The sequence below is a fragment of the Tauraco erythrolophus genome, chromosome 20, assembly GCF_009769465.1.
Source record: "Tauraco erythrolophus isolate bTauEry1 chromosome 20, bTauEry1.pri, whole genome shotgun sequence".
In the NCBI taxonomy this organism is placed as follows: Eukaryota; Metazoa; Chordata; class Aves; order Musophagiformes; family Musophagidae; genus Tauraco; species Tauraco erythrolophus.
The window spans coordinates 10785478-10803596 of record NC_141484.1 but is presented as its reverse complement, the minus strand read 5'-3'; the positions used below and the strand labels follow the sequence as shown (position 1 = coordinate 10803596).

At 52.1% G+C, this 18119-nt stretch overlaps 1 protein-coding gene across 2 annotated transcripts in view; it reads right to left on the bottom strand.

The window, feature by feature from the left end:
* Window positions 1-5166: 5166 nt before the first annotated feature.
* LOC104376423 (heparan sulfate glucosamine 3-O-sulfotransferase 3B1) overlaps window positions 5167-18119 on the bottom strand; it is a 28130-nt gene continuing 15177 nt past the window's right edge. For both annotated transcript variants that reach the window (XM_086624040.1, XM_086624041.1), the window contains one exon: window positions 5167-5785. In XM_086624040.1, the coding sequence (XP_086480166.1) occupies window positions 5167-5785 (619 nt within the window). The remainder of the gene's footprint in view (window positions 5786-18119) is intronic.

The window sequence follows — 18119 nt, the reverse complement described above, 5'->3', positions numbered from 1 at the left end:
CATCAAACCATTCTCCTTCTTCAAGAGCTTCCTCCTTTAGCTAGGGTCCCTAGAGCTACTAGAAGACTCCTCAGCCCATCTTCTCCATAGCAAACACTTCTCTGTACTCAAGATGTGATCCCATAAACCACTCAGACACCCTTACTCTTATCTTCTAGATGCTCTTGCCAAAACAGCACCTGAGAAATGGGGCCAAGGTCCAAACTGAGGAAAGAATCCCCAGCATCCACAAGCCCAGGTGCAACTGGGAGTAGCCTGCAGGGAGATGCAAAAGACGGGGCAGATGCCGAGCCCCATAAGGACTTACCTCCAACACCAGTCCCCCTGTGAAGGAAAAGCACCCCCACTCTTTCCATCCCAGAACTGAGTAGCTCTTATAAAATAGCAGCTCTACGAGCGGCTGCCAAACCAGGTTGAGCTCAGACCATGGGTGCCTACAGGACTGACCTGCTGGGGCATCAGCAGAGGAGCACCTGGTGTTGAATGCAATCAAGGCGAGGTGAGAATGAGTTGCTCAACTCCATCAAGCTGAAGTCAGCTCTCAGCACGTCCAGCTGTGCCACTCAAAAGGCATGTGGGAATTTTAAAATCAAACCTATGTATATATATATATTAAAAATGAGGCACCTATGGAGTTTTAGCATTGCCAGAGTTTGGGAGCAGCCAATTATAATCCTGACAAGCTGCAGGTTTCCAGGTTGAACTCTTCCTAAATCGCTATATTAAATCTTGCACTTATTTTCAACTCCTTTTTCTAGAAGGTCTCTGAAAAATGGGCAATCTGAAAGACTCCCATCAATTACCCTGCACCGGATGCAAGAATGGCTGAGAAAAATTAAATTATTTTAATTCAGTTTAGTTAAGTGGCAATTGCTACATTACATAAATCTGTAATGGTCTTTAGGTGCTGCTTTGTATAGCACTGGCCTGGGACTCTTCTGAATTTAATGATAATGAATTTTTATCTTAAAGTGCTGAGTGTGTAGGGTGCAACAGCAGCTGTGGGCCCCAGAGGTCTGGACCAGCATCTTCACCATAAGTGTAATGCATTCGAAAAGAAACCTGGCACTGGAAAGTGTCCCCACCACCGGCTATAGGGGACTGAATTTGTCCTCCAGCATCTCTGACGTGGGAGGATGGTTTCACCAACCACTAAGACCATCCGGTTTTCGCAGCAGGGCTGAGGGCAACCCCTCAGATCTCCTTCCTTAAAATGAAGTTTGGTGAAGGTGCATTCGATGGGACAGACCAGCCCCCACCCAACCTGTTCACCATCCAGTGAAGCCTCCGGCTCCCAAACACAGCCCTGGGCTGGGTGGGAGCTCACGCCGGTGATTAAATCCCGCTGGCTTCAGCACGCGCTGCTGGGCTTTGCCGTGGGGCCAGCACGGTCGCACAGACACCAACGGGGTGGACAGGCAGGTGTTGGGGCAGCACCACCAAACCCATGTGGGGAGGCCACCCCCACCTCCCCGGTGTTGAAGGAACACAACTGTGCCCAGCACTTGGTAAAATAGAGCTTTTATTTGTTCATACAAATAGTATGAATTATCAGAATTTCATTTTCCTAGAAACATCTTTTCTCTGTGTAAAATTAATTTGTATTGTACATACCACAAAATACTCAATTTACATTTTTTCTCCAGATTTTTCTTTTTTGAGGTTTTTTTTGTTCGTTTTTCTGTTCCTTTTGTTCTTTGTCTTACAAATTGGCTACTCTATAGAACCATGTTACAGACAACACATCACTAATACCTGTACTGCACTTCTGAATACAGGACTGAATGAAACTCAGCCATAAATTAATGTTACACCGTGAAAAAAAACACCACCAAACTCACCAAACCTCCGAGTTTAACTTCAAAAAAAAAAAAGGTATTTTTTAAAAAAATGATGGCAATAGCACTGATTCCAGCATTAGCAACCACGGGGAATTCACCTTCATCGTCTTCATCGTTAGGTAAGGCCTTTACATCAAAAGTCTAGTGCAGACGTTGTTACGAAGGACGTTGAGCCGGAGCTGAAAATCTGCTTAAGGTTAGAAGAGTTATTTATTGTTCTCTCTGCATTTCTGCTCTCCATCAGATACCTTCGTGAGAGCACTTTGCAGCAGGGCTTGATTAGACTAATTAAGCCCAGGCTGTGCTGCACAGCTGAGGAAGGCGTCGGGGTATTGAAAAGTCGTTTCCAAGAAAGCGAGAGAGGGAAGACGCAGGGGATGCGAAATTTTCCAGCCCTCGGAAGCAGGCGGGGGGCACGCGCTCCGGAGGGAAGGAGTCGGGAAGAAGGAAGCCACGGTGGATGCCGGAGGCTCTGGCCGCGCAGCGGAAGGGCTCAGCCGGCGGAACCGCCCGGGCAAGCGGCGCATCGGGGCTGGGAGCTCTGCCCCGAGCATGAGCCTCTTTGCACACATTGCATAAGCCGGCTAGGAGGAAGACTGAGGTTTTGAGAACCAAAAATCACCTTTTTCCACCAAGAAATACTTTCTTCTCCCCCGCACCCCCCACCCCTCAGCCCCCCAAAAGCAGCAGGGTTTGTGATAAAGCGGACACGCTCCTGTCCTGGCAGCAGGGACCAGAGCCAGGGACCTGGCCGGAGCTAAAACCAAAGTCCCCAACCATGCATAGATCCAACCACCACCCTCGCTTTGCAGCTGCGTTTTGCAGCACCGGGGGGGTGGCATGTGTGGCCCGTCAACCCGTGCAACCCAGCAGGTCCCACACGCACCGGTGACCTCTGGAAGAGGGACCGCGTCAGCCTGAAGCATCGCTTCATTGCTAGAAATGGCTCAGGGCAAAAAGGAGAGGATTTGCCCAACTTTCCCTGTTTGTAGGAAGATGTGCTTGGAGGCAATCCCTAAGGAGGGATTTGCATCCTGCTCACGGCAGGTTTGCCGGGCAGCTCAGTCCTGATGTTATGCTTTTAGCATCTCCCCTGAGGACACCCCAGCGCGCTGCACCCACACGCGCCTCACTGGCACTTCGGAGATGGGACACTGCTGAGCCATGCCCAGAGCCCTTAGGTTCAAACAAAGCACTGAAGGGCAGCACTTCACCCGCAAACCCCTCCAGCAGATCCAGAGGTGGGTCTGCTCTCTGCTGCATCCACCTGAGCAGGACCAGATCAAGACCCAAGGAGACCAGTCCAGGCTCTGAAGAGCCTTTTCACCACCAAACCTCCACAGCAGAGAGCTGTACGGGGCAGGTAAGAGCAAAGGCGCTGCAAAGTAGAAGAAACATCTGGGAAATGCCATGGAAAACACCCCACCACAGCTGGGCACGGCTCAGCAGTGTGGTGCTCAAAGGTGGTTTGCTACGAGGAGTGCAGGGCAGGCATTTGCATAGGCAATGCGTACGAAACTAGAGCATTAACTCAACTCACACCCGCTCTGCCCGTTGGTGCATTTGCTGTTTCGAGTTCTACTTGCACTGCAAGTGCTTTACTTTACCAAGTGCTCGCACGGCAACACCGTGGGATTCATCCCGTGAGCTCTGCGCGCCGCGCGGTGCATCGTCCCAGCGCTCGCAGGGGAGGTGCGATGGCTTTTTGTTGCCCGAAGACAACACAGCCCTGCTTCTGTTAAAAATTCAAGGAGCAAATCACTTCTGCTGCCACCTTACTCCGAAAAATGTTCCAGTTGAGCAGAACCTCCGACAGGAAGGATAAGGCATCGGACATGTGGTATTTATCAAAACCTCCTGAGCACACAAAACATGGCAAGAGCTCTCAGGAGAGCCCCACCAACCTGTCCTAATGCCCAAAGCATTGGGTTCCACCTGAGGGGAAGGATCTCCAGGTTCTTGTACCCAGGTTGATGGTTAAGCGCTCGGAGCCTCCTCTCCTGCCTGGCTGCCACCCCTGCGCTCACCCGTGGCATCGGGGAGGGACCTGGCCGTGCCTGGGCTGCCAGCAGCACCCGACCCACGTCCAGTCCAGGCTCCCCCCTGCTTTCTTATAACTCATCTTCGTTGGCAAAGCAGCATTTCTTCCTGCCTCGGCAAATGCTGCTCCTTGGGAGAGACCACGGATAGGGTGTCAGACCAAACAGTAATGGGAATCAAAAGGGTCACGGCTGATGTTCCTCCATCTCATGCCCCAGGGCTGCTTCAGGCTGGAGACAGCGCTGCCTGTACCGTGTCCTGGGACACCCTCCGTGCTGGGGATGGCACCAAGCAGGGACCTGGCGTTGTCATGTGGCTCTGTGGCTCTGCTGGCATCTTCGGTGGGTGGAGGCTGCTCCTGGCACCGCGGGTGCAGCCATCTCCCAGCAGTGCCCTGTGTGCACCGGCGCTCCTGGAGCGAGCTTCCTGCGAGTCAGCCCGAGCGTGTCACAGACACGCACACGTATTTTTGCATTTGTCCTGCAGTAAAGATTTAAAATGCATAGAGGGCTCGTGGGAAAGAGCCTCCTTGACAAAAGGCAAGAAGGAAAAGCACACCGAGGAGACGGCTCTGCCCATTCGACAGGCTCTGCGGCTCCTCTGCTGCAAAACGAGCACGTTCGTCCCCCCCGGCCGAGTCCCGGGCGCGGAGCAGGAGCTGTATGGCTTGGGATTCCCGGCGCTTTCCAGTCACCGGTAAAACACGCTGCTGCTCAGCAGAGGTACATGGGTTGTAGGGAGATTCCCAGCCTCCCTCCCCACCCACCCCAGAGAAATTCCCCCCCTGGGGTCGTGGGACTCACTGGGAAGCTGTGGGACGAGGGAGCACAACACCGGAGCAGAGACTGGGACACCAGAATAGGGAAAGCAAGTGTTTATAAAGGCCAGATACCCGTAACAAAAATAAATTTGTGCTTTCCCTCCCTCCCCGCCCCTCCCCTGCCACCCTCGTTTTTTTTGATTTTTTTTTTTTAAATACAAATTTTGTTTAGGAAAAATGGAAGCACCGTCTGTTACAAACCAAACCAATAAGAGGAGAAATCAGGAGGAGGGGGGAAAAAAAAAAAAAGAGAGACATACTAGAATTAAACACCGTGGAATGTTAAACAGGTTACGGGCTACCGTTCTAGCCAGTGCGGTTAGGCAGCTTAGTGAATTAATTGCTTAGGAATTAAAAATAAATTATTATAAAATAGATTTCTGTACATTTTACATACATATATATCTCTTTATATACGCAACCCGTGCTGGGCAAGAAATTACAGGGGACTTTCCCACGCCAGCCTCAGTCCCAGCCGAAGTCCTGCCCCGTCATCTGGTAGAACTTCATGTTGAAGGGCCGGTAGAAGTCCCGCAGTCTCTGCACCACCTCCTGGTCTATGTCGGGGTGGGTCCTGCCTTTCGTCTTCCCCAGGCAGTGGGGTTTGCTGCTGCCTTCCGCCTTCTTCAGGCACGGGAACCCCTTGGTTTTGTTGAAGTAGAAGTGTTTGTCGGTGATGATCCTCTTGAGGCCCAGAAAGTCCTGGACCCTGCCCAGCTCGCCCGCGGGGTCACTGATCAGCCTCTCCCCGCTGACGAAGAGGATCTGCCCGATGGGGAAGTAGAGGAGCCAGTTCTCCAGGTGCTTGGCGTAGATGCCGATCTGGATGGCGCTCCACGAGGTGTCAATCAGGCCTGTAGTCCTGTTTTTGAAGGTCAGGCTCTCAAAGGTGGGGATATCAGGCTTCTTGGAGAGTGTCTGGGTGTAGTCCGAGATGGCTCTGGTCACGGGGTCCCGCACCACCACGATGAGCTTTGTGCCCTTGGACATGGAGGAGATGCGGGCCGGAGCCTCCTTGGTGACGAAGTAGCTGGGGGTCTTCTCCATGGTGATCTGCCCCTCCAGGGTCCTGGGCATGAGGTCCCTGCCAGGAAAACATGCACAGGTCAGACCAGCAGGTAGCAGGAATGAAAATACACCTACAGAATCACTGAGGTTGGAGAAGACCTTTAAGATCCCCGAGTCCAAACGCAAACGTAACACTGCCAAGTTCACCAATATATAGGTGTATATACACACACACCTATTCACACATAGAGACACAAGACTTTTTCTCCCTAAAATGCCAAGACAGGTCATCCAGCTCATACAGATAAATCCATCTGCCATTGATTTAGGGATTAACAGGGGATTATTATTAAAGGCCACTGTATTGGAAATCCATCTGAGTAATCTCCCAGTTACCCGTGAGTGGATTATCTGGGCTGCACTTTGCACCTGGAGCGTGGCTACGTGGACCACATCGCCTCCTGTCCCGTCAGGATGAGTCCTGAGCTGCACCAGGCGCCTTTCCTGGCTCAGGTCGATGCCAGAGAGCCCCTAGCTTGAGCCCAGGCCTCGTTTTCCCCAGTGGAACAAGAGGAACGGCGTAGGAGAAAAGCAGGAGCTCTCCAGAACACGTCCACCTTGCTTTCCCTTAGCATCCCAAACACATTACTTTTCCGAATTCAGGCGAGAGGGTGCAATTTGTCCCCAGCACATGCCTTTCTTGTCAACAGTGGGACCTCACCAAGCCGCAGAGGTCTTCTTCCACCCAGCTTTACCCATTGCTCTACTATTCCCTATCGCTGTGCAGACTTGCTCCCTAATACGCACTAGAAGGAGCATCAAGAGCTGCTGGTGGCACCTTCAGCACATCCCAGTCCAGTGCCCAACAAGGACAACCTCTCCCCTCCACTGCCACACAGGCTACAGCAGGTCAGGATGCAGGATATGACCACGGAGATGACGCAACCTCAGCCCACGAGTAGGAGGGACCCTCACAAAACACTCTTGAAACCTAAAGCCCTCAGCAATTCCACCTTATTCCCTGGTTATTTCTAATTAACCACGCGGGGAAAAACTAGAGAAGCTGCATAAACGATGGAAGCAACATGAATCAAAAAGTGTAATTTTTTCCTACCATTCACTAGGCAAGCCTAAATATTTTAGACCATTTGCCAATTCTTTCCCTTTACAACCCAATGGGACTCATTTGCTCTGGGTTGTGAGACAGTTTTAAAAAAAAAAAGCAAGAGGGGAGTCAGCCACAAAATTAAAGCTATAAAACTTGATTCAAGTTTTCAAAGCATCCACCCAGCCCAGAGAAATAAGCAGCCAGTGGGTGACCTGCAAGCCTCAAAGAGCGTTTCCCACAGACCTACGGCACACGGAGGCTATTTGTTCCCCGACGGCCGTCTCCTCCCTTACCACTTTTATGCTTCTACACCAGAGATCACCATGGGCTCTTGCAATTAAAAAAGCCACTGATAATTTGTGCTAAAGCCAAGGGTTGCCCTGATTGAGAAGCCAAGGGAAAATATCTGACCCATCTGTTCTAAGGCCAAATAATAGGAAAACCAGGAATGAGAGGTCAGATTGAATCAAAAATCACCACATGCCTGTAAAAGTTGGTCAGTAGCTATTTATGCAACTACTATTCAGCTCACACCGTACCTGGTGTTTTACTTCATCAGCTTCTGGCATTAACTTTAAGCAATGTGTTTACTGGCAAGGCGCACCCAATGACTACACCTCTACGCTGCAGGCAAGCTGTGCTCAGGGGCTGCCCACAAAGCCCCTTCTCCATGGTGGCAGATGGTCATAGAATCATGGAATGGTTTGGGTTGGAAGGGGCCTTCAAGATCATACAGTTCCAACCCCCCTGCCATGGGCAGGGACACCTTCCACCACACAGGATGCTCAAAGCCTCATCCCACCTGGCCTTGAACACTTCCAGGTATGGGGCAGCCACAGCTTCTCTGGGCAACCTGGTCCAGTGCCTCACCACCAAAATGCTTCCCAGAGGGAAGAATTCCTTCCTTAGATCTAATCTAAATCTCCCCTCTTTCAGTTTAAAGCCATTGCCCCGTGTCCTGTCACTACACGCCCTTGTCAAAAACGGTTCCCATATCAGATCCACATGGGTCACTGGGCAAAGTGGCTACGGACAAGGCAGACATGGAGGAAGGGGATATCAGCTTGTGGAAATCTCCAGCCATGCCCAGGGGTGGTGGCAACCCCTCGGGCTGTGATTTCAAGACCATGCAAGTGGAGTTTCACATGCAGATAAAAATCACGCCGGTCTACCAGACAGCTGGGACGGGAGAGCTTCTGGAAGCCAGGAGGAAACGTGTGCCAAAAAACAGTAACCAAAATAAAACTCTGACTAATCCTTCACCTTTCTGGCCAACCCTGCAAACCCATAACGCTGTCGCAGAACAGAGCCAGTCAATAACGCTCAGAGATCCACTCTTAAATCCATCGTGGGCTGATGTGGATTTTGACAGTCTACTCATTAAGTGGTGTCTCTTTTTACGGCCACACTAAATCTGAGTTCTACATCCTGCGCTGGCCACCGATCACTTTCCAGCTTGATTTAAGACATTGGTTTCAACCCATGAGGTTCTTAATGGCCTAGGAGCTGCCAAGAGAGGAGACAGCTTCCCAAGACGTGCCCAGGATGGCTGTGCTGCACTGAAGCTCTTTGGTTTCAGGTCAGGTCTGTGAGACTGCTTGCTGTATAGGGCCCTGCACCTCGAGACCTTCTTCTCCTCCAGGTCCACTACAGGCAGTATTTATCAGTCTTCTGGGAATGATGCAAGGTATATTTTTTCCTCCTTGCCCAAGAGAGGCACTGGGTAGGGCTGGGCCGTGAAACAGGAGGAAATTGCTGGGGGTGGAGGTGCTGAGTCAGTTGATCTGGTTGGGAAACACAGGCTCTTAATTAGCGTCTCAACAAACACAGAGGAGTGCAGCCCAGAAGTGGAAAACAGCAAGGAGCAACTCATTGTCTAAGAGGCATCCACCAGCCCAGGGTCAGTCCCTTTGCAGACCAGTCAGCACTTGAACTCTCACTCTTGGTTTGTGGCTGAGGACACTCAACATGTTTTGTTTCTGACAGAGCTGAAAGCACTCAGTTCTGTGCAGGTCTAGGCCCCTCAAAATTGTTACTTTGGAGAGGACCTGAATCCTTGGCATTTGCAGAACATCTCGCTGGTGATCCATCACAGCAAGAGAAGCAAGACAAGGCACATCATTGACAGCACTGCTACTGCTGTCTGGCTTGGTCAGCACAGGCTAAGATGAGCAGATATTGAAATGGAGCCTTCAAGCCAAGAACAAGAACTGAGTCCACCAAAACCAGCCTTCAGCCCTAGCTCCAGCACTCCCTTCCTTTGTTGTACCCAGATGGGTGCCAGGCACAGCCCAAAACTAAGATCCTCAAGACTGTCTCAGACACTGCCTTGTTTGAAAAGCGGCTGCATAAAAGCTAGACAGCAGCAAGTGAAGCCAAATATTGTGGCCCATGGATGTGTTTGAACCTCTGACAGCATCGCACTCAGGAAAGCAAAGGTTTGTTGCATGGGTCTGTCCGTTGTGATGAGCTTTCCCATGGTTTCCATAATCTTCCATAGAGGCATCAATTGTCATGCCGGCAGCCAGAGACAACAGAGCCTCAGGGACAGGAAGAACTGGTAAGTTGGCTGGTCTCACACAGGTGGAAAAGTCACCAAGAAGCGTATTCCCATTCAAGCCACAACTGGAGAAGGGCAACTTGGCTCATGCGTAGCACTGCAGCTCCAACACAACGCGCTGGGCGTACGTGTTGGTGGAAGTAGGACCAGACTCCACCTCTGAATAAATCTGCTTCTGGGCCTCGAAGACAGCAAGGGCTGCACTCAACAACAGCCATGGCAGAAGGAGGAGAAAGAGGAGCCATAATGGTTAGAAGAGCTGAAGCCACTGTGCCCTGGCAGGATGCAGCCCCTTTGGGCAAAGGTAACAGCAGAAACCCACGTTCAGCTCAACGGTGGCAGCTCGTGACACCTACAGAGTCCTCTATTTCCATGGAAGCTTCACAGGCATGTTAGAGACCTGAGCAGCTTCTGCCAGCACTGCTTGGTGCACGGGAAGAACGGCAGAGGTGCAGCCACCACCGTTGTCCGCGTGGGAGAGGAAAGGGAGATGACAAAGGGAGTCAGGCCGTGGGAAACGGGGAGCTCAGCTGAGCCCTCGGACAAAAGCTGCCGCACCAGTCGGGACAGGGCTGGATGGAGACACCACTGAGGGCTGCAGCGGAAAATAAAGATAGTATGAAACGCTTGGCAAGCAGTCCCTCCTGCCTTGTTATCCTCCTGCCCTCTGGCAACCTGGAGTTCAAAGACCTCTGGAGCCAGCATCTGCATCCAAATCATCCTGTTCCACAGCCACTATGAACTGCCTAATCCTGCAAACCCACGAATACTTCTGGCCTTGAGAACGCTCCACAGCAGAGAGTCCCAGCGCTGGAGCACTGCCCTCACCCATCATCTGAAGCCTCTCCCGACATCCCTGCTCGGGAAGGGATGAGGCACCTACTTCCTGAGCACAGAAGAAGAAAGTGAGGATGAGGAGCTCCACCAGACACCGGGCAGCCTTTATTCCCTGCGGATCCCAGCCAGCAAAGCACCACAGGGCTCAGCACCGCTCTGCTGACTCTGGCGGAGGCGCCGGCAGTGCCGGGGGGTCCCAGCGAGAGGAGGGAGCTGCTGCCTGAGCACAGCCATGAATTTTCCGCAGGCATCAAGCAGAGCCCCTAACCCCGAGCCATTAACATGTCAAGAGGGACAGAGGAAAAGCTTTTCCTTTAATGAATATTTCCTCGGCGAAGCCTGCACCCTCCGTAGGCGAAGCGATAGGCTTAGTCTAAAGATGGATTGCCCTACTTTACCTATTAACCACTTAGACTAATGTAATAAAGGCTCTCTTTATTCAAACAGCCCTAATCCCCAGCCCCACGCAGCTCCGGAGCCTGGAATAAGGAGGGATGCTAAAACGAACTCCGTCAGGCTGGGGAGGCACTGGGGGGTGGTGATGGATTATATATTTATTTATTTATTTTTTTAAACGCAAACTTCTCCGACGTGAAAACCGGACCCAGAGTGAGATAAATATCCAAAGTGGGGATGACAGGTGGCCACACGGTAATCCAATCCTGAAGCCTAATGCCCTTTGTGGCGGCTTTTGTCCACGCAGAGGGGCTCCCGGCTAATCTGCTGCCACTTCTCAAGGAGGAACGGCGAGGGGGTGTGGGACGGGGGGGTTGAGGGGACCCCCGCAACCTGTTGCTCCTTAATTCGCTGCAGGTAGGGCAGAGCGGCGCGCAGGGCACAGCGTGGCGGTTGGGACCGATTTCATCCCCGGGGACGTCTGTCGGTCCCCCCACGCACCTCCTGTCACCCGCAAACACCTGCTGGGATAAACCCTTCCAGGGTCTACCGGAGGAGCCCGAAGCCCCATGGTGGGGCTCAGCCCGAGGGGCTCAGGGACCACCGCCCCCGGCCGTCTGCCCGCACGGAGGTCACCGTCAGGCTGCCCAGCCGAGACCCGGCGCGCTCTGGTGCTCCTGCTGCCGAACAGGAGTCCCGGCGCCGAGCAGATGACGAGTTTTCCTTCCTGGGGAGGGTTTCGTACCAGATATATTCCTACCCAGCACCTGGAGCCATCCAGTATCGCTTTCGGAGATGCTCCCCCCTCCCCAACGTGCTCAAGAGCTGAAGTCCCACTGGTAAGTGTTAAAATCAGGGTGCCCCATGCTGCAGCGATGGCACCCTCCGGTCTCAAACGAGACGGATCGCTGTGAGCAGGATACTGGAAAAGCAAGAGAAGTGCTGTTATGGTCAGGATAAGACGCTGTAGCACCAGGATGCAGCTATGAGATGCAGCAGTCCCCGCGGCAGCTCTGCCAGCAGAAACAGCCAGAACTGCCTCTGGTGTGGAATTTCTAGACTTTTCCCTTCCCACAGCTGTTTCCTAGGAGTGAGGAATAAAAGGGGAAAAGGGGAGAAAAAGCAAGACAAGCTATTTTGGACATCAGCCACATTCATGCTGAGTAATCCAGAACCATTTGCTCGGCAGTCCAGCAGTACACACACTGAGCAACCAACCTATTTCTGGCCAGTTTCTACCCAAATTCCTGACTGGTGTTTCAAGAAGACAAAAAGTGATTTCTTCCCAGAAAACCCAAATTTTGGCAACTTGACTGTTTCTAGAGAAAGTGCCCCCAAATCCTCCCAAAAGGCTGTCTGAGAAACCACATAGATTAGATTGAAAGCTCATGGTGAGAAGGTGAACAGAAATGGAAGAAGTAGACACAAAAGCTCTTCTCCCATCCTGGAAGGAGACAGATTTTTAGCCTCCAGAGTCGTGACAGGGGGTTTGAAAAGCCAAGGTGACAACAAGCCCAGGCAGCACGACCCCGAATATGGCACAATTCGGTGCACATGACGAATTTGTGATGACTTTTTTTGTGTTTCTAATTTGCAGGTTGGAAAGCAAACGAGCCTGCTGGTACCAGCTCGGAAAAGCTCTAAAGAAAACAAATGCAGAAGATGAGGCAGGTTGAAGCCTCGTCCCCTCCCATGTCGATGCTCTCCAGCCTGTTGCATCCTCTCCCGTCCCCTGTCCTCATCCCAGCACAGTCCTGCTCAGCTCTGCTCCAGCCAGGATCCCATCAAAGCTCAGTCCATCCATTTGCTGCCTTAAATCAAACACATTTTTGAGGAGGGCTTTAACTGCTGTTCCCACCCTGCACAGCCAATTCTCATTTCAAACCCCGCTGCTCCTCTGCCTCTTCCTCTCCTCCCACACATCAATAAATAAATTTAGGCCAAGTGAGTTAAATCTAGTATCTTGAAAAAGAGCTGTAGACACCCAGGAAAGGATGGAGGCGGCATCTCTGCTGATGGCAGCTTTGCCTTCCAGCCCACCCACTCTGCCAAGGGGATACCCAGTTGTTCCCAGTCTCTGAGGCAGCATGTTGCTGTCAGAAAGCAAGAAAAACGTACAGTGGTGATGAGAGCAGCCAAGGGCTGGATTAAAACTGGCACTTGACAGCCAGCAAGAGCTCTGCAATGCTCTGGAAGCAAAACCCCAGAGCATCACCAGTATCACCACTACCACCAGCATCACCAGCCCAGCTCCCACGGCCATCACACTTGGACCCCATCTGGCCCTCCTCTCTATGGAACTGATCACAAAACCATCAAATTCCATAAATACTCCTTAAAAGCAAGAACCTGACAATCCCAGGGAAAGACTGTTAAAGCAATAAAGTGTTTTAATGACATCACGGAGCTTACCACCAGCATCGAGGTCAAGTGGCTTCAAAAATCACCCACTTGGCTTTGACTCCACTTTCTGGTGGCAACAGCTCCAGATGGGGAAAGGAGGAAGATGAAGGAGGAAAATGAAATGGAGAGAGAAGAGGTGATAGCAAATTACTCTTTCAGGCTGGGAGCACTTTACTGGCTTATTATTTGATACATCACATTTTTCGTACCAAAATTTCCGCCGGCTCGGGCTGCCGTTGCACCAAGGACCGGTACAGTAGCAGGCGGCTGCTCCTCTTTTTATGACCAGTAGTAAGAGCAACATGTGCGCCTTTGTCTGGAGCGGGAGCCCGTTGTTTGGGTTGGCAAATTATACAACAATAAAAGGGAACGGCTGGGAACCAGCCTCGGCCTTTTTGAAACGGGTGTAACCCTATCCAGCGCCGTCCAATGCTCGCCACGACGTTTACACAAACCAGATGATGGGAATTAATGAACTTTGGGGGTGAGGAAGGGGTTGGTGAAGGAGGAGGGAAAGGGGGGAACAAATATGGGGGTCTGAAAGTAATGTTTTTTCTCACTCTCCTTGCTTCCTGCCCCCAGATCTCCACGTGCCCTTCACCTGTTGGGGAGTTTGGCGATTAAAGGAGGGAGAGGAGGGTAAGAGCGTGTAGAGGTTCCCCATCATGAACCTGCTCCGGGGCTTCCATGGAGCCAAAGAGCTGGTGGCCACAGGTGGCATCACCACACACCCCACAGGAACAGGCTCTGGAGTCTGATCTCAGTTTCTTTGATGTGGATAAAAGAATCCCATCAAAGGCTGGGGGGAGCGGGGAGACGTGGGGCATCGGCAGATGGTCCTTTGGTCCCCACTCCACGCCGGCAGAGCCGAGTCGCACCGAGCAGCCCCGGCAAATCAAAGCAAGCAGTGCCTCCAGGAAGGGACAACGCGCCGCTGCCGTCACGGGAGGTTGGGGCTTTTTGGGTTTGTTTTATTTTATCTTTTTTTAATAAAAGGCTTTTATCCACATCCCCCTAAGTCACCGCATTCAGATCAGATCCAGGAGCCACCACGGAGGTTTGACCCTCCCTGTGCTGCAGGCGAGGGACACAGGGAGCTTTGCCTGGCCGCAGGCACTGAGCGGACGGTTTGCAGCAGCATCTGAGCACCAGACCCGGACAAAGCAGGGCCGGATCTGCACACAAGACCTGGAGGGTTCGTGTCTCCAGGAACAGCAATCGGTGTGATGAGCAGAACCAGCCTCTGCCGCAAAGGCTGCCTCCCGCCCCCCGCCAGCCAAAACCCCCTCCCTCCACCTGACGGGTTTAAGTGGCTTAGTTGGACGCACAGACTCATAACCACGACAATGTCATGTTATCCCTTGCAGGGCTGCTGCCTTCTGTAACTAAGTACCATAGATGGTGCCTTCCACAGCTGCAACCTACAGGGGAGGAATAACTTACAGCAGTAGAAACACTTGATGAGACCCTCGTCTGCACGGGGATGGGGTTTGTGCTTTCTCCAGAGAGAATAAGGAAGAGACCAAAGAGCCACAAAGACTCCTTTGAGGCTGATGGGTGATGTGGCTGTCACTCCTGGGACATGCCTGTCCTTGGTGAGGAATGCAAAGGCACGACATTAGCAGCTGGCTGGAGCAATCCCCCTCCCCACCCTACAGCCGATGCTCCATGTTGGCAGCCTTTGGGAGGAAGGGCTCAAGGGCATGGGACCAACCTGAAAGCTTGAGAGATATGCACCCTGCTTGTGGATGTGCCCGCATCTCCAACCCTGGCCATAAGAGGACAAGGGCAGAGCAAGAACGGGGCAAGCAGCATGCCCCGTCCCCCACTGGTCTCCCAGCCTCCACCCAAATTCAGCTCAGGGACTCTCCTGTGCCTGATGCAGTTTGTCAGCCTAAGAACCCTCAATCGCTCTCTCTTCCAAGCCCTTGTTCCAGGTTCCTCCTGAACCCAATACAGACCTTCCATGTGCACAGCCAGCCCACCCTGGGTCACTGCTCTGCCTGTTGAGCATCAGCTCCTGGCCTCATGCTATAGTCCCAGTCCTTGCACCATCACACCAGCCCATCCCTCCCTCTATCTCCAGTCCAGCTCTGACTTAGTAGAGTACCGTAGCTTCTCCCAAGACATCTCTTTGCCAAGTTGAGGTCTCCCAGCTTACCTAGTCATTCCCTCAAACAAAAATTAATCCAGCCTCAAAGAGCAACCCCAAAACGTTGCCACTGTCATCAGCTGGACTCAGGCACTGACTGAACTTGGGCTGCAGGGATGTGAGGCTTTCTTTTGACTAGGAAGGACCAAGTTTCCAATTATTTCCTTCTCTCTTCCTCCAACAACAGCCAGAGATGTTACAACTGCTCACAAGAACCTTCCCTCTTCCTTTGCTGGAGTCAGGCAAGATATTCAGCAGCTCTACCAGTTCATTATATAGACTCTCCTCTTTACGTAAACACTGAAGCCTCTTTCTGTCCCCCATCGTACTTAAAACCTCTGAACTTCCACTAAATAATTACCTTCACTGGGGGGAGAGGGGCAGCACTTTACATATCAAAGGGCTGCTCTGGAGGGACTTACAATAATTTAAGATGAAGTGTTAAATATTCTATTCACTCCAGTTCATCTCCAGTAATAATTATAATCCTATTAGCAAGGTCCCAACCAAGTGATTGCATTATCAGCTCGCCAGCATCTATGTGGATTTCTTGGAGGGGTGGGATGGGGGAGGCTGTAGGCAAGTAGAGAAGTAAAAAGCAACAAAAGATGCAATTGCCAGCACCTCCCCTCCCCCAGAAGGATTTGGTCTCCATTGTCCCGATGCTTCAATAGTGCTTTAATCTGAAAATAAGAGCTTTTGAGTGCAGTAAGGGGGTGGGGCTGAAATGAGCATCTTACCCCTGGCAGCCACCCCCCGGTTCCCTTTCGTGGCTGCGGGTCCCCCCAGTGCCGCCCCAGCCGACACAGAGCACCCGGTGCTGCCCCGGCGGGCGCGGGGGGCTGCGAGCGGCGCCGCGATTAAAAGCTAATTGCTGTTCATGGGTGAGTTCTTCAGCATATCGCCCAGCACCACCGGACTCCACTGCTCAAATCATGTGAGATTACTCTAATCTGTCTCCATTTCCCCCAAAAAAGGGGAAAAAAAAATAAATTGGTTTTGTTTAAAAGCAGAGCAGGGAGGGGGCAGCTCTATAAAACTCATCATTTAAGGTGGGGGGAGAAAAAAACCTATACCCAGCATGACTAAGCCAACTGGTAAACTGGGACTAAAGACTTGTTTTCCAGCAGATAACAGGGCCAACTGTCTCTGCCACACTGCACGTTTCCCTCCTGCACCGTGTCACCTCTCAGCACGCCCCGCCGGAGTGTTTAACCAGGAGTGATCCCTGCAGGAGTGCCCCAGTTGCACCGGTGTAATCTCCTTCCCTCCCTCCTGGCCCCTGAAGGCCACCAGTACCGGTCCTCACCACCTCCAGCAGAAGCAGGTGGCTCAGCTCTGCTCACCCTGGCACGGATCTTAATTCAGCAGCTACTCCAGAGTCGCACCGGTGCAGGTCTGGAACAAGCTACGACTGCTCCCACAGTATCCAAGAGTTTATTGTAAAGCAGTAGAAACTTTTTTTTTTTTTTTTTTCCCTATAAATTAAACAGACAACAGCCTGAAAGGGCAGAAAGAGGAAGAATTTTAGACATCTGCCGCGATTTCAGCGCCCACAACTCAACTGGGGAAAAATAAATTCTCCAGATTGCCTCTGCCTCTTACTCTGTCACAAGCAGAAGGACCAGCCGTTTCTCTTCCCTCAAAAATTTACAGCCTTGAGCCAACGTTATGCGCACTAAGCTCTTGCTATGCAAAGATTGGGTAGATCCACTTATGGATTCATCGCAAGACAAAGCTTTGCTCTCAGAGCTTCTTGCAAAGACTGCAGGTCGAACACATCCTTGTAGTAGAGATGTTACCTGAACTCAGTTTTACTTGGGTAGCACTGATCCTGCCCTTCCTGGGAAGCAGGAACTAGTATCTGCTGAGCTTGGACTGGCTCAGCAGCTGCAAGCACAGAAGTAATGTCCCCATCCAAAAAAAAAAGGCAAAGCAAGAGAGTCAAGGTCTTGAGTTATCAGCAAAACTGTGGAAAGAGGAAAAAAAAGGCAAAAGCCAAAACATGTTTCTTGCATGGCTTTTGCTAGCTCAGGAAAGCTAGCAAAGGAAGCTCAGCTTGGAGGAGGTTTCAAAGCAGGTAAGGAAGTCACAGCTAGTGTGACATCCAAGACACAGCCATGGTACACACATGTGACAGAAGTGTCCCCTGGGGCAAAGGACATGGGGCCAACACGGCTGCCACTTGGCTTCAGCCAAACCCAGAGACTCCGATTTCAGGGGCCTGGCTCCATCTCCAGCAGAACCACGGGGCTGTTCCCCCAACTCCCATCACAAAGCCCACCGCTTGCCGGCAGCTCCTTTGCCAGGCAGCTGCAGCTCGGCCACGTCCCAGCAGCACTGGCACCCACTGCTCACACTGCAGCCTCTTCCCGAGGCTCTTCCCTTCCCTGCCACGGACGCTCAGCCACACCAACGTGGGATGAGCACCAGCCCGTGCTGGCGGTGTTCCATATCCGCAACACACCCGCCAGCCCAGCACAGAGCCCATAGCCCCAAACTGCTCCCACACCCACCCATTTGTCCTCTTAATTTGCAGCAATGGCACTAATCCGCTGGAAGATGTTAAAACCCTACAGGCACTGCTACTCACCGGTCTTACGCATCCCTCCTCCTTGTAGTTCTTGGGAAAATGCTTCCTTGCGGCAAAGGGAGCAATCTCCATTGGGTTACACCCCCTGGACGTGGGGCATCTGGGATTTGGGGGAAGCAGAAGTGGGCATTGAGGTGCGCAGGGCCGGCACTGCAGACTGCGTACAGCTCGCCAGCTTTCAGCTGGTGTCCCAGAAGCACCAGGTATTTCAAGAATTAGATGCCCAAACCAAGTAGCACCGTGGCTCATCCAAGAGTTAAACTACTCATCACTGCCAACGGAGCAGAGCATCCTCCCGGCTCCCCCAAAGGGATGTGCCGCAGGGCTGGACCCTGTACCTGGCACAGGACACCCTGTCACC